Source organism: Lepidochelys kempii, chromosome 2 (assembly GCF_965140265.1).
Source record: "Lepidochelys kempii isolate rLepKem1 chromosome 2, rLepKem1.hap2, whole genome shotgun sequence".
Classification (NCBI taxonomy): domain Eukaryota; kingdom Metazoa; phylum Chordata; order Testudines; family Cheloniidae; genus Lepidochelys; species Lepidochelys kempii.
The window spans coordinates 89,153,732-89,170,511 of NC_133257.1; the positions used below are offsets into that span (position 1 = coordinate 89,153,732).

Genomic DNA, 16,780 nt, shown 5'->3' on the forward strand with positions numbered 1-16,780 from the left:
ATTCAAATCTGAGCCATTTAATCATGCTACTTTTTAGATTGATAAATCCACATGTATGTGGCTTTTGTTCTCCTGTATTTACCACTACCCTACATTGCTTTTTCAGACCCAAGGAAAGAATCCAGGATTTGTAATCTCAGGTTATCTGCTGTTGCCTAGCGAGTTGTCGTGCAACTTTCTGGGAAAGTATGTGTTCAGTAAAACAAGGAGGCCCAAATAAATCTGTTAGTGTTTAAGGTGCCACCCGACTCCTTGTTGTTTTTGTGGATACAGACTATCACGGCTACCCCCTGATACTTGACAATATGTGTTCAGTAGTACCCCTCTAGTGGGTACTCCTCGTACAAGCTAGCAATTATTCTTGTAGCTGAAGTGAAAAAGATCTGACCTCAGCAATGTTAAAAGGAAAGAAGGAACTTCTCGAATGATAAAAGAGCATTTGAGATCAATAAGGTTTTCTATTCGTGTGAGTTTGAAGTTAGGGTACATATTGGTTTTTGTGGCTTTTAGAAGTGGAACTGAAAGCCTTATGGAGTTTTGTCTACAGTGTTGTAGCCAATATGAAGGTGGCAAGGAATATAGGAAACTTTTTTCTCATTTCTATGTTTTTAAGGTTTTGGGTGTTTGGGGCTATATCCTATTGCAGTGATTTTCAGCCTGTGGTCCACTGACCCCTTGGGCTGTGCAGACTGTCTGAGATTTCCAAAGGGATCTGCACCCCTCCATTTGAAATTTTTTAGGGGTCTGCAAATGAAAAAAGGTTGAAAACCATTGTCCTAATGCAACCTTCACTGTCACTAAATAAAGTTTTTTTGTTTGTGTTAGTGTGAGCCATCTTCTTGTGTCACAGCCTCTTGGGCAGTCTTGTCTTTTCGTAGAAATCTTTCAAGCCACAAACTGTTGGTCATTGTAAGCTTTCATGAGGTACTACTATGTGGGTATTGGTGGACACAGCATTTGGGTGTAGAGATCCTGAATACCATGGAGGTCCTCAGCCTAGATTTCTACATCTTTTACCCATTTTGTTTAAGTATAGCTAAACAAAATGCATCGTCCAGTTTGCTGGAGCTTCTCAAGTGGAGCAGTTTTGGGTGTGTGTGTGTGTGTCTTGTGTCTGTGTGTGAGAGAGAGAGAGAGAGAGATAGTAGCCACAAAGCATCACTAATCTGTTCTAAGGAACATAGGATAAAGATTTTTTTTGTGATACCTAGCAGATACTTTAGATGCTCCAGTATGCCAGTTGTGAGACATTTCACAGTATATTTTCTCTTTGCCTCAGTTAGATATGTAGAGCTTAGAGAGTTGACAAACTATAAGCCACTTCTGTTGATCTTCCACTCCTAATCTTTTATAAAGATAAAGTTAGATCTCAAGATAACACTTGGAACAAAGATAGATATATCTCCGTCATTTGTCTTTGTGTTTTTCCTATTCCTACATATCCTAGCTGTATTAATCTTCCATAAATTAGGAACCAGTTTTTTAAAATACTGTATTCAGTTGTAGTAACTGTGCATCTAACTGATTAGACGTGTTGCTTAAGGAAATTGGAAAAATCTAGCCCAAGAAGTACAAGTGAAACTCTTTTAGATCAACAGCTTTTTGTAACCAACAAATAGAAAAACTGAGGCTGAAATCCTGGCATCATTGACATCAATGGGTATGACAACACAGCATAGTAAGCCTGGGTCTTTGGGTATGTCTACACCACAATTAGATACCTGTGCTTGGCCCATACCAGTTGACTCTGTCTCACAGGACTCAAGCTCCGGGGCTGTCTAATTGTAGTGTAGACCTGGAATTTGGGCTCTAGAACCATTAAACAGCCTTACAGCCCGAGCCCCAAGAGCCCAAATCAACTGGCATGGGCCAGCCGCAGGTTTTTAATTGCATTGTGGGCATCCCCTTTGTGACCTGCGTCTGCAATCTCTGTTTTCTAAGCACACACTTCTGCATCCACTACTGCACTGGAAACCCTCAAAACCTGTCAAAGCTTCAGCTTCTGTGGACATATACCATCGTGTCCTAGGTTTCCTAGCTTCTTTGTCAATCAATAGTTGCTCTAGGGCTTGATTCATTAGTGGATTTTGAGAGAACTTGTCTGTCCATCTCTCAGGAACTTACTAGAAGTGCTTTAGAATGTTTTAGTCTGCCAGTACAACCAGCCAAGCCATTTTGAAATTCCCATCAGCTGGAGCCATCGATATGGATCCTGACCCACTATAAGAATTTCTCCACCTCACGCTTGTCCAATTTCAGGAATCAGGGGAAGCATCTTTAAAATCCTGGTGGACATTTCAGCAGCAGTTTTTGGCCTGCCAAAGGCAGCTCTCTGTGGATTACCAGCCATGCCCCAGCAGATGCTGCTCATGCCTATTGCTGTAGATGCAGATTCCCCCCAGGTAGACTGGTGCTTCTGGAGCAGGGCCACAAGCACCGACTGATGGTATCACATTGTCATATGGAGCTGGGATGACCAGCAGTGGGTCTAGAACTTTTGAATGAAAAAGCAAGGTGTTTCTGGAGATTCATGAAACCCTGCTTGCCCCAACCCTCCACCACCATGACAACCTCATGAGGAAGACTGTGCAGGTCCAGAGGTGGGTCGCTGTAGCCATTTGGAAGCTGACTACCCCTAACTAGTACAGATCTGTGGCTAACCAGTTTAGAGTTGGCAAATCAACTGGCACAGGTGGTTGTGGCAGAGATTTGTGAGGCCATCAGGACAGTGATGTACCCAGAGGTGATGGGCATTACAAATGTTCCTGAAATAATTGCTGGCTTTGAGAATGGGCTTTCCAAACTGCACTGGGGCCATTGATGGGTCTCCTGTCCCCAGGGTTTGCCTTTCGGAAGGAGCATGAGTACATAAACTGAAAAGGGTACACCATAGTTATGCAGGCCCTTGTGAACCAAACGTGCAGATTCATGGATACTAATGTGAGATGCACTGGCAGGGTGCATGATACCAGAATGTTCTGAACATCAGGACTTTACCTTCCTGGAGAAACTGGGATATTATTCCCACGAGATTACATTGTTATAAATGGAGTCACTGTCCCCATTGTTATTCTAGGGGACCCTGCTTGCCTCCTGTTGCCATGGCTTATGAAACTGTCCCCTGATTTTAGAGGACCTGGCAAAAGAAAGTTCAACTTAATGCTAATTAGCTGTAGGATGGTGGTGAAGGGTGCATTTGGCAGACTGAAATCCCAGTGGCAATGCCTTCAAAACCATTTGGACGCTAGTGTTGTCAATGCAGACATTTTTATAGCCTTCTGTGTTCTGCACAATGTCTGTGAGGAATAGGGGGAACCTTTTTGCCAGGAGTAGACTCAAGAAAGTGCTGGATTTCTGAATTGATACAGCCAGATGAAAGTGTGAAGGGGACTCGTATGGGGCTGGAGCAGATGCTGAAAGAGTCACTAAAGCGTCACTAAAGCCTGCAGTCTGGTAGCAGCGAGCTCAAGTAATCACTTAAATAGCTCCTTCTGCTGCTCTGTCTTCCTCCCTCAACCTATGGTCATGCTCCATGAATCTTTCTCCTGTGCAGCCTCTCTCTCTTTCCACCCTTCTTGCATCCTTATATTTCTGAGATGCAGTCTGTTCCTTCTGAAACTATTATCTGCTGATTTGTTTTATCTAGAATCTCTCCCAACTCATCTTGGACTCTTTCTCTTTACCCCACAGTAGGCGAGTCTCTTCCCGGGGCTCTTGGTGCTGTGTGTGTTTGTCCTGCAGAGATGAAAGGGTCTTGAAAGGAAAATGAAAAAGCACTTTGTCTGACCATGATAAATTACATTTTCCTTTCTACCAAAATGGCTGCTTTAATTCAAAGTCAGAAGATGATACTTTATATCGATGGCCTTTAATTTATTCACACAAAAAATACTGGCCACTTAAGTTGTACCTTTTGAGCACCACTGAAAGCCATCATACATCATGGTAGGAAATACAGTTGAAATGATTTCTACATTCCCCTTCACTTTTTTCCAGGTGTGGGGCGGACTTATGAGTGGTCTAGTCATTAGCTGTGTTTTTTCAGTCCTTTCAGGTAGGGCAACCTCTGAGAATATTGATATCCTGGAGGTCCCCAAGTGGAAGCATGAACCATTTATTGTGCCCTTGCTGAAGCCGAACATCTTGCTCACTTTGCACCAGAGGGCTGTGTTCCTCTGGCCAGCTAGCAGATGCTGGATGCAGTGGTTCTTCCTAGTGCTGTTCATGCTAATACGCGTGAGGGTTAACTGTGTTTCCAGTTCAGCATTCTTTATGGAAGGATAAATTCTGTTTGTTTAAAATTCTTCTTAAGAAGTCTTTATGTGCCGTTATAGTGCACCTGAAGTCGGATAACGTGGACGAGTGAAGTTTTGTTAACAAATATTAGATGAAGTAACATTTTTCCTCCCTTTTAGTTACTCATATGAAAGTCAATGTGCTGAGTATTATTTTTTTTAAAAAGCAGTATTCAGTGATATGAAAAATAAACTTTTTCCCATGTGCAGTATCAGTTTTTCACAGAGGCAGAGTTGTCATGTACATTGTGGGGGAATTTATTTAAGTTTTAGTTTGAGGATATTTTTCTTTGCTGTCTATTTTTTGTTTTTACTATGAAATTACACATTGTATGTGAATTTTGGGGTGGGGGGGTTAAAAAGGTAAAAGCTTCAGGTTGTTCAAGATAGTGTGAACACTTGCCCATTTTGATTTTTTTTATTTTATTTTAAAAGAGAACTCGCATAACTGGATAAATTTGAATAAAAATATCTGTAGATAAAGCAAGTTTACTTCACCTATAACTGTCACTATTCCTCCACTACAGAAGATACTTATATTTTTGAAAAAGATCTTCTCCTTCATTTTTCAGTAAAGTGTCCGACATAACACTTGGGCTATATAGTCATTTCTGTATAATGAAACAGGAGACCATATGCTTTTGGCAAAAAAAAACAAAAAACCACAAATACAACTGACACCCAGCCAGACTCAAAACCACTACCATGGAGGCAGACTTAATCCAGTCCAAATCCCAGAAGGATATTGTCTATGAAGTACATGGAAAATTCCTCAAGTAAGAAATACTCTAAGTAAAATCAGCCCAGATTCACAAAATTCTTCATTGAGTTTGTGTCAGTGTGGATCCCACTGTAGGTGCACATGCACCTCTTGCATGTGAGATCAAAGTCTTTTGAGTAGTAGTGTCTGGGGCTCTGCCTCCTCATGCTGCCATGAAAGGGCATAAAGGGCAGAGCAGCTGTGACCCTCCTTCCATTCCCTCTTACTGCCCATGGCAGCGAGAGAGAACCCAGCAAGTGGTACCTTCTTCAGAACTTCAAAATTCATTTTTTCACAAATCTTGAAGAACTACTACTTCACAAACCCCGAAATTTGATGTTTCCAAAGAAAAGAAAGGAGAAACTTTCCAGTAAGTTCTCTGCACAGCAGTATGAGGCACTTTGTGCTAACTGCCACACCTCCTGGCAGACTCAGAACTGTCAGGTTTCAAACCACGCCCACCCTGTGACAGCCTCATTCCCCTCAGTGTTGGTCATAGTCTGAGTATTCTGATTAGGGGAAAGCCACATCTTGGACTGGTGTTCAGTGTGCAGGTCTTTGAATTGACCTGTGGGTCCTCAAGGAAAAACTACTGCTAAAGCAGTCCATCTGGGCCACTTCTGACCCTAAGGAAGCAATAACTGCCAGACCAGAATCAAAGAAATTCTCATTAGTGAGCATGCCCTCAAGCAGGCACCATGATCTTGGATCTGGTGAGGAAAAAAGGCATCAGTGACGGTGCCAACGATACTGGCACTGACAACCTTGACGCCGATGACAAAAGCCTTGGCACCAACCTCAGTAGTGATAGATCTCATACCTATGCCCTGGCACTGAAAAGCAACAGAGAGGCGGGACAGGACAGAGCATAAACATGGCTCGAAACACCACACGGGATCCTCTTGCAAGGAGGGCATAAATACCAGTCCTGCAGAGATAGTCTGCAAGTCCTCCACTGCTTTTAAGACTGGAAATGCAACACAGATTGCTGGTATGGCACACAGGAGTGACAACTTGACAGTGACATCAGTACTAATGGCTAGGCCCATCAGCCTCTGGAGATATATCCTAGTGGAGTAGCTGATGTCCTTTGCTGAAACATTCTGGCTCAGAGGCTATACCATTCTAAGGTACCATCTTTCGAAAGAGACTACTTCCAACCTACTAGATTTTACTGACCTCAAGCAGACCCCCCCTCCTTTGCGGTCAGAAAGTGACCCTAAGGAGGATACCAGAGGCTTCTCAGTTAGGACCCTCCCCTCAAGCAAGACATGAATGGCATAATGGTGACCTACCTTGACCTGGCCAGTATCCTTACAACATGCCATATTGGCCTTAGTGGAGAGCATCATTACACATGTCCCAGAGCTTATCCCCCTCTCACACATCAAGGAAGAGAGCGGGCTCTCACTTGTGGTGTCATTAGTCAGGCCACCCATGATGAAGCAGGACATTGGTTTCTGTGAGCAGCTTGAGGTGACAGAGGGACAGCAATAACCTTCATCCTCTCCCAAAGAATCATCGTTGTTGCCAGATGAGGCAGTGACACCAGCCCCAACAATACTGAACTCCACATCCCCAGCCAGGATTGCACTCCCAACCAACTGGGGTATACTCAAACCAGCGAAGGTACATCTGATTGTCTCAGGCCACTCTTCCTCCCACATCTAAACAAGTGGAAAGAGATACTCAGGTACCTCTAAATGTTTTCAGACATTTCTATTTCTAACAAAATCCAGGAACTCTGGTGTTATCAGTGGTGCAAGAGAAATCCAGGTCTACAAAGGGCACCGCAAAGGAAAAAAAGACACTAAGAAACTAGAACTCTTCAGGTGCAAGGCGTAATCCGTTGCCTCATTACAGCTCCAGATAGTTTGCAGTCAGGCCCTGTTCCCAAAATTTAACTTCCTCTCCTGAGAAGGAGTCACACGCTTTCTGTTCAAGATTGCACAGGAAAATAGGGAAGAATTAAAAGACCAAAAAAAAAAAAAAGAGGGCCAGATAGTCACAGAAAGGCATTACGAGTGGCCATGGATGCATCCAATATAGCCATGAGATTGATGGCCACAACTGTCGCCATAACACTGTCCTCATGGGTGCTAGCAGCCAGCATTCCCAAGGAGGTACAGTCCACCATCGAGAACTGCCCTTTGAAGAGATGGAACTCTTTAGCAGCAGAACAGATGAAGAGCACCATTTGTTTAAGAACTCCAAGGGCCACTCTGAGATTGTTAGAGAATTACATACTGGCTCCCTTTGGAAAGCCTGTGATGAATGTGGGAATTTTGTAATATTTTTATGAACCATATATAAGACTCAGGGTACCTACCCACTTTGTATGACCACACATTGGATGGGACATGGGGTGGGTCGTTATTCTCCTGGGACAAGGGAGAGAAGGATGGTGGGGTTGAATTATGTAAAATGTCTGGATTGGAACCAGATTAACAAGGACTCACTGGAATCTATATACATGTGAATGGAAGAGCCAAGAACTTGACCATTATCACTTAATGAGTGGTTAACAACCAAGAGCAGGCTACTTCCTTCAGTACTCTGAAGAAAGCAGAGTAAAAAGACTGCAACTGGAAACAAAGGCATGAAGTGTCATGGGGACTCTCTTTTAAGGTTCATGCAGCGATCAGACACTCACATAGACAAGGGCAGAGAGTGAAGATGGACCTCAGAGAATCATGGCTTGGTATAGCCATTGCTTCAACCAATATGGATGCTGTCTTAAACCTGGCTTTTCCCTGCTAACCTAATGACTCTCTGAAGCTGTATTCCAACTGACTAATAAATGCTACTTTGCTTTGAAAAGGCTGTTCTCTGTCACTGCAGTACTTACTCAGTTGCATTGCTCCCTCAGAAGGTGGATTTTCTGTAGGAGCTCTCTGGGGGTGCTGGAGCCCAAAGACCAAGTCACTGAGGCTGTGTGGACCCTGGTGATCTGGCACAGTAAAGGGATTACTCCCAGGAGACTGAAGGCTGGGGCATAGCACCAACCTGGTAAATCTGTGGTAAAGCCGTACAAATATCAATCCCAAAAGAGGCAAAGGACACCATCCTACTCATAGGACTCACAGTCCAGGTATCCACCAAGAAAAAGACTTTGGTGCTCCAGGAGACTCCCATCATTCTCCTCTTCCATTGCACACCCAAATGCAGAAGGTTTGACTCAAGTGTCAGGAGTTACAATGAAGCCAATCCAGACCCTGTCACCACCTTCAGGAACCACCTTGCCACTTTCTACCAGGCCTGGTCTGACAAATTGGCACAATCATGAACCAAACAGTTCAGACTGGCTTCTCATTTATTTCTGATGGCTATTCTAAAGGTCAGACCATCTCCTCAGAGATATATAAGTACTGTAGATAATCTATCATGTGTTAGCAGTTGGCTGGTGTACTTATCCCACAGAACATCAAGACACTCCACCACAGCTCAAGTGACATTCTCTGTCTGCTTTAAAAATATGCTAAAATCTGCAAAGCGGTGATGTGAAGTAATGTTGTCAAACATTATGCATTGATCTATATAGCTGCTAGATCAAATTCCAGAGAGCATTGCTACCATCTTTTTGACTGAATTCAGTTTGAACTCCTCATTACCATCATCCTGAGGGGATACTGCTTGCCAGTCACCTACAGTGGATCCATACTGACACATACTTGAAGAAGAAAGAATGGTAACTTACCCTTCATGTTGTTGTTAGCATAGATCCTGTGACCTGCCCTCCATCCCCTTTTGGAGTTCTCAGCTGACACAGGCTTTGAATTATGAGAACAGTGGGAAACTTGCAGCCTCTCTGCTCTTTATACCCTTGCACAGGACAGCAAGGAGGCAGAGGGCCCATGTGTGGCCTGACAGAGTCTGCTGTTCAAACAGATCTGATATCATGTGCATGAGGTGCAACTGCCCCTATAGTAAGATCCACACTGACTACATCTTGAAGAACCACAATTTATTGCTGGATAAGTAACTGTTCTATATCAACCATCTAGAATAGTTCTACTTCTTGGCTCTTAGTGTATGCCACTATATTGGAGAAAACTTTTTTTTAAAAATATACCTCCATGAATACCATGGCACTTATTTATAGTATCTTAGATTATAGAGCCAGACTCTATTGGGGAGTTTCAAAATTTACTATATTTACTGTGAGATTCTTGGCATGTTAGAGAGCATAATTTTGAGTGTCTAGAATTTCCCTTGTTTATTAAGCAGGATTTAAGATCTCTTTACCCCCTTTATAATTAACCGTAACAGATAGGCACAGCTATGAGATGTGCATTAAGCTCATTTAAAAATGTGTCCATGAGTTGAACATAATTGCAAATGCTGAATGTTTTGTTCAACAGTTCAGAGACCAAACTCTTTTTCATAAAAAGTAGATACATAATGTTAGCAGTATGAGTCTTTAGGCAGCATATATATGTTTTATATGCAGTAATAAAAGGGATTTTGTTCATTATCCATGATAAATCCTGCTCTCAAAAGAGACTGCCTTCATTTTCATATTCTATGGTAAAAATTATTTCAGGATATCAGTCATTAAATAAATCTTTATAGATACATCACTCTTTCACAATCCCAAAAATATCCTTAATGTAACGTGTGTGTTTAATGTGAGGTAGATATAATACCTTGTATTCCAGAGTAGCCACAATAGCAACATGTGATATTAGATCAATTTGTTAGTTTTATATACAGTGGATAATATTACTGATTCATCTATAAACGTATTTCTGCTGTGCTATCTAGACACCAGTTATGGCAAACAATATTTCAGCTAGTTTTGAGTAGTCCATCCAAAGTAGTATCAAGTGTTCTTCTATTTATCAAATAGTTATGAAATATTCTTGCTAGGTAAAGAATAAAAATACAGAAATGCAGTATATATAAAACAAGAACACTTTGGACAAAGTTTTAATGAGCATTTCAGGGTTCTGATGACCTCTCAGACAACTCTAATTTTGCTGTCTGGTTACTATCATGACTACAATTATGTTTACAGTGTTTTGTTGTACAGACTAGTTAACTATATAATACTTATTTCCTTCATTTAAATCTGAAGCTTCCCATATAATAAAAAACATGTGCAACTGCCCTCAACTTAATACTAGTACAAAACAGCAGACATGGAAATATATCTGAATGTTTTGCTATCTTGGAGTGGGACGTAAAAAATGAGGTCCTCTACCCATTATTAAAAATCAATACCACTTCTATAAATACTTCCTTTGGACTGTCCGGTGCATTTTGTCTCATTTGTGTGTTCTAATTGCAAGATTCTTGGGATAGGGACTTTCTTCTTTTGTGTGTCTTATACAGTCCTAGGTGCACTGTCTGCACATAACAAATGATGCTTAAATAATTTACTTTCCTTTTAGAAGTCTTTATAGTTGTTTTAAACTGCACTTAACCACAGATGGACAGATTTTAGCTTTTTTTAAATGAATCTTTAATTCTATGATTTAATAAAAGGGTAGACAGTGGTGTAATTAATAGATTAGAACAAAAGTCTGTGAATTCAGTTACATTCCTGGGGCTGTTTATGATATACTTTTCCAGTGAAAAATATTCTGTTCATGCTTTTATTTTTAAATGCATGTTCGCAATTGTAAAGCCAGTCCAGGTAAACTGTATATGTTAAATTCAAATTTGTAACAATTTTTTCCTAGATTACACCACCGCCATCGCTGTCAGATCCACTTAAGGAACTTTTTAGACAACAGGAAGTTGTAAGGATGAAATTGCGTTTACAGCACAGTATCGAAAGGGTAAGAATACAAAAAAAAGTTCATTTCCCTATTTTAAACTTTCTCTCTATATATAACTTTCTATATATATAAATCGAGTCTATTAAATTATATAATATATATTGCATTATATACAATATAATATATATAATATAAAATATTATATATAAAATTAACATTGCTTTTAGAAGTAAATTCCTTACACTGCTGTTTTACAATTCAGAGAAATATTGCACACATTCATACTACAGATCAAACTAGAAATAACACAGTATAATTTCAGTACTGTACATGAGGTAACATACACAACAGTCCTTTATATACTAACATGAGGACTTACTGCAACTTGCTGCTTATTGCAGTAAAAACTTGCTCAGTTGTCCAAATAGCAGTTTCCTTGTGAACTGTGGGAAACCACGAAAATAAGACATTTTTAGATTTGTTTTGAATGCCAGTACTTCTAGTAAATATTACACAACTGGCATGTACTTGGTTTACTTGTCTATTTTGTACTCTGTTAAAGAAATAATACAATTTATGTCCGTTTTGCTAGTTAGTTAATTAATAATAATAAAACTGCGTCTGAATCGTGGTGTAATAATTCCCAACTAGAGTTTTATTCAGTTTTAAATAAGGAGATTTACCTGGCTCTGAAAGATATATCCTAGATTACAAATGTTAACTAACACGTTTTGATCTGCTTGTTAGAATTTCACCAACATTTTTTTTTTTTTATGGCTACGCTTGCAGACTTCATGGAAGTTAGAAATAGAAAAAACCATCTATCTGCGAATGTATATTCTTTAAATGTTTATTTCAACATGGTCTTGCCCTGTGGGCTTTAAGAAATCTGCACACTTCAGGAAGGAAAAGTCTGGGGACCTGTTAAAGTCTTTTAATCCAACAGGTTATGCCAAGAAAATCAAAGAGTCTGAGGAGTTTAACTGTCCATCAGGAATGAGTACATTAACCCAGAATTTTCATTTAGGGCATTTTTTCTCAATTTTTCCTCCTTTAGACCCTTGCAAACAAGGCTTGCACACTAGATCACAAGTACTCTTGAATGAAACATATATGAAGTTTCTAGGTCAAATTGCTTTTAAGGTGACCTGAGAAAAAGCATTAGAATTTTCAGAAAGTGAAAAACGTCTATTTTTTTCTAAGATTGGTATCTTTATCAAAGACAACATATCAAACTTTGAGCACAACGGATCTATTTTGGACAATGTAGAAGTGGACCAAAATCTTCCTTTGAATGAAAAACTGGTTGCAACTTCAGGGAGAGGCTATTGTTTCTCCATAATATTGGCTGTTCCTTGTTCAGATTGTCTATTTACAAATCCACTATTGTTTTCCTTTGATGGGAGTCTCTGATTCATTTTATAGCAGATTTTTTTTTTTAGTTGCTTGCACTCTAGGGATATTTGGGTCCATAAATAGAAATTATAAATAATTTTACTTTGAGGAAAGTATAATAATTAATTCAGTTGTGATTCTACTTTAATGTTATATTAGGTCCTGATCCTGCATTGTATGTCATAAAGGTGGACTTTTGTACCAATACAGAGTCCAGTGAAGCTTTCTGCAAATGCAGCAGTCTACCACGAGCTACACAATACAGGATCATGGCCTTATTGAATCTTTATACCTAATGAAAAAAATTCCTTTTACTTAGCACATACACAAAATTGTGTCTTTTTAGATGTTCTACCAAATTCTGTATATATTTAAATTGCACATTTTAGTTATTTTAATCACTGGCTGAGTGGAAATATAATGTATTGTTATGTAGATCAGGGCCAGCTCTGGGCTTTGTGGGGCCTTAAACCAAGTTACATATGAGAGCATTCTCCTCTTTTAGTACCACAAACCAGGACCAAATACGCAAAAAGTAACAGCAAAAAAAAAAAAAAAGTGCAAGTACATCAGAAGCAGGAAGCCTGCTAAACAATCAGTGGGGCCACTGGACGATTGAGGTGCTAAAGGAGCACTCAAGGAAGCTAAGGCCATTGCGGAGCAACTAAATTAATTCTTTGCTCGTCTTCACTGCAGAGGATATGAGGGAGATTGTGTACACCAGAGGCATTCTTTTTAGGTGACAAATCTAAGGAATTGTCCCAGATTGGGGTGTCAGTAGAGGAGGTTTTGGAACAAACGATAAATTAAACATTAATAAATCACTAGGACCAGATGGTATTCAACAAAGAGTTCTGAAGGAACTCAAATATGAAATTGCAGAACTACTAAGTGGCATGTAACCTGTCATTTAAATCAGCTTCTGTACTAGATGACTGTAGGATAGCTAATGTTTTAAATGTTTTGTAAAAGGCTCCAGAGGCAATCCTGGCAATTACAGGCTGGTAAGCTTAACTTCAGTACTAGGCAAATTAGTTGAAACTACAGTAAAGAACAGAATTATCAGAGACCCAGATTAACACAATTTGTTGGGGAGGAGTCAGTGTAGTTTTTGTAAAGGCAAATCATGCCTGACCAATCTATTAGAATTCTTTGAGGAGGTCAACAAACGTGGACAAGGGTGATCTAGTGGATATAATGTACTTAGACTTTCAGAAAGCCTTCAACAAGACCCCTCACCAAAGGTTCTTAAGCAAAGTCAGCCCTCATGGGATAAGAGGGAAGGTCCTCTTGTGGATCAGTAACTGGTTAAAAGACAGAAGACAAAGGGTAAGAATAAAGGGTCAGTTTTCAGAATGGAGAGAGATAAATAGTGGTGTCCCCCAGGGGTCCGTACTGGGACCAGTGCTGTTCAACATATTTATAAATGATCTGGAACGAGGGGTAAAAGTGATGTGGCAACATTTGCAGATAATATAAAATTACTCAAGATAGTTAAGTCCAAAGCAGACTGCAAAGAGTTGCAAAGGGATCTCATAAAACTGGGTGACAGGGCAACAAAATGCCACATGAAATTCAATGTTGATAAATGCAAAGTAATGCACAGTGGAAAACACAATCCCAACTATACGTACAATCTGATCGGGTTTAAATTAGCTATTACCACTCAACAAAGAGATCTTGGAATCCTTGTGGATAGTTCTTTGAAAACATCCGCTCAATGTGTAGCGGCAGTCAAAAAAAACTAACAGAATGTTAGGAACCATTAGGAAAGGGATAGATAATAAGACAGAAAATATAATAATGCCTCTGTATAAATACATGGTTTGCCCATACTTTGAATACTGTATGTAGTTCTGGTCACCCCATCTCAAAAAGGATATATAAGGATTAGAAAAGTTACAGAGAAGGACAACAAAAATGATTAGGGTGTGGAACAGCTTCCATCTGAGGAGAGATTAAAAAGACTGGGACTTTTTGTCTTGGAAAAGAGAGGACTAAGGGGGGATATGATACCAGTCTATAAAATCATGAATGGTATGGAGAAAGTGAATAAAAAAATATTTATTCAAGTGGTTCTCAACCAGTTTTCATTTAAGGACCCCTTTGGAAATTTTGAATGGAGGTGCAGACCCCTTTGGAAATCTATTGTCTGTATATATAGTTGAATTCTGTTCAGTCAGTTTTTTAAATCTTTCAGGGACTCCTTAGACATAGTTGGGTCTGCAGACCACAGGCTGAGAACCAGTGGTTTACTCCTTCACATTATAGAAGAACCAGGGTTCACCCAATTAAATTAATAGACAGTAGGTTTAAAACAAACAATAGGAAGTACTTCTTCACGCTAAACAGTCAACCTGTGGGACTTGTTGCCAGGGGATGTTGTGAAGGCCAAAACTATAACTGGTTCAAAAAAGAACTAGATAAGTTCATGGAGGATAGGTCCATCAGTAGCTATTAATGAGGATGGTCAGGGATGTACCCCATGCTCTGAGTGTCCCTAGCCTGCGTTTGCCAGAAGCTGGGAGTGGACGACAGGGGATGGATCACTTGATGATTGCTTGTTCTGTTCATTCCCTCTGAAGCATCTAGCTTGGGCTGGATGGACCACTGGTCTGACCCAGTATGGCCGTTCTTATGTACCCACAACTACCTCATGCTTTCGCAACATCATCTCTTTTCCCTGCATTTTTACTAGAGGGTTGTACACTTTGTTGCTTTCATAGACTGAGCTTGTACACTCAGAGAGAACAGCATATTAAGCATATAAGAAATTCTGTTCCCTGCAGCACCAAATGGACACACTGATACTGATTTTCCTCTCATAGCAGTGGAAATCAGGCTTCTCCAGTTTTCCAATTTTCACCAAAATCAATAAGGTTTTGCACATTGATGCCTAAAATATTCCCTGAAATTTTGGAATTGATTGGCTGCATAGTGCCACAACCCTTCAACCTAAAGCTTATGTGATTGCTAAGGATTCAGTCGAATTGTCTGTTGTTGGCAGGTGGTGGGAGGGAAAGGGGCAGGAACACAGACTCTACTCCTGAATTCAAATACCCAGCCCTCCTAGAGCACTGCCATCTGAGGACTGGTCTACATTGCAATGTTTGTCAACAAAACTTTTGTCTTTCACGGGTACTTTAAAAAGACCCCCACGAAAGACAAAAGTTTTGCTGATGCAAGCAGCAGTGTGAATACAGGTTTGTTGGCAGGAGTGCTCTCCTGCCGACAAAATGCCACTCACGGGGCTGGAAGTATTTTGTCGGCAAAAGTGCTGACAAACTACTGACTGAGAACGTTCACACATGCTGACTTTTAGTAACAACGCTGTGTCAACAGCCTTGTCGCTAAAAGCTGTGTAGTGTAGACAAGCCCTTAGAGTATTTTATGGGTCTGAGGGAATTCACTTTCCAATCCCCTTTGGCCTACAGGGGACAGAAGAAAATAAGATTCTTTACCGTAAGTTTCTGCAGATCTCCCCACTCTGTCACCGATTTCACCACTGCTGAGGCTTACAAATTCCATGTTGCCATTTACTCCCCCATGTTGCCTCCACGCACACTCAGGCTGCCATTGAATCCTCTCTGTTCTCCATCCCCATGTCCCCACACCTACCCACACACACATGCCCTGATTCCAGCCTCGGCGGTCATCTCCCTTGACTATTGCAGCAGACTCCTCACTGCCTCTCTCCTTACTTCCCCTCAGCTCAGCCAAAGTGCTACTCCTAAAATCACCTTCCTCCCCTGATTCTCTGCTCTTGTCACTCAGTTCTTCAGATCTCTACACTGCACTCCCTGTGCTTGCTGCATTAAGATCAGACTTCTTGCCTGCAATGCCCAGCTCCACACCTGCCTACATCTCCTCTGTACTCACCCAAGCCTCCCTACTTATCACCCCATTGTATGCCCTTGAATGCCTCTCTCCCCTCACCCCCATCTTTCTGCATGGAACAATCTTGCCTCCTTCCCATATCATGTGACTTCCTGCTCTTCCTTCACATGTCTCCCCAGAGCTCATTTCTCTTGGGAGAGACTTCTGTGAGTTTCCTGCAAACAATCCCTAGTGTGCTCTATGGGGCTTAACTGTTCAAATGGGTCTGAGCTGGAGTGTAAGCTCTTTGGGACAGAGACTGTTTTCTCATGCGTCAGCTACATCTTGCCAGAGGCAGTTCTGCATTGTTGGTACAGACATCTCTGGCACCTTGAAAACACTTTGTTGCTTTTGTAGTCTAACCTGTACAGCCAGTGAGAGAGTGCTGTATATTAAGCTGCTGCCTTCTGACGTATTTAGGCAGCTTTAAGGAATCCGATGCCTGTAACACCAAATGGGCACTCTGTGGGCCTGAAAGGTGGAAATCAGGCTCTTCCTGCTTTCCAGTTTTCACCAGAATCAATAGAATTTTGCCCACTGATGCCTAGAATGTTGACTGAAATTTTGGAATTAGTGAGATGCAGTGTTCAAAAGTTATCACATATAGACACAAAGAGAAATGCCATTGAGTTGAGCGTTGGTCCTTGTTCCACTCAGCCAGCTAGATTTACCGTAATGTGCTGCATAGGAAATGAATTTTTGTAGAATGTAATGATCTGCATGCTTAGTGG

General features: G+C 40.8%; 1 protein-coding gene and 1 long non-coding RNA gene across 4 annotated transcripts in view; one reads left to right on the top strand and one right to left on the bottom strand.

Moving 5' to 3' along the window:
- The window catches only part of ANKRD12 (ankyrin repeat domain 12), a 107,160-nt gene that overhangs the window by 83,045 nt on the left and 7,335 nt on the right, over nucleotides 1-16,780 (top strand). For all 3 annotated transcript variants that reach the window (XM_073331576.1, XM_073331577.1, XM_073331578.1), the window contains one exon: nucleotides 10,740-10,838. In XM_073331576.1, coding sequence (XP_073187677.1) covers nucleotides 10,740-10,838 — 99 coding nt within the window. The remainder of the gene's footprint in view (nucleotides 1-10,739; nucleotides 10,839-16,780) is intronic.
- Nucleotides 1-16,780, bottom strand: part of LOC140906838 (uncharacterized) — a 51,892-nt gene that overhangs the window by 7,330 nt on the left and 27,782 nt on the right. The gene's annotated exons all lie outside the window — the stretch shown is intronic.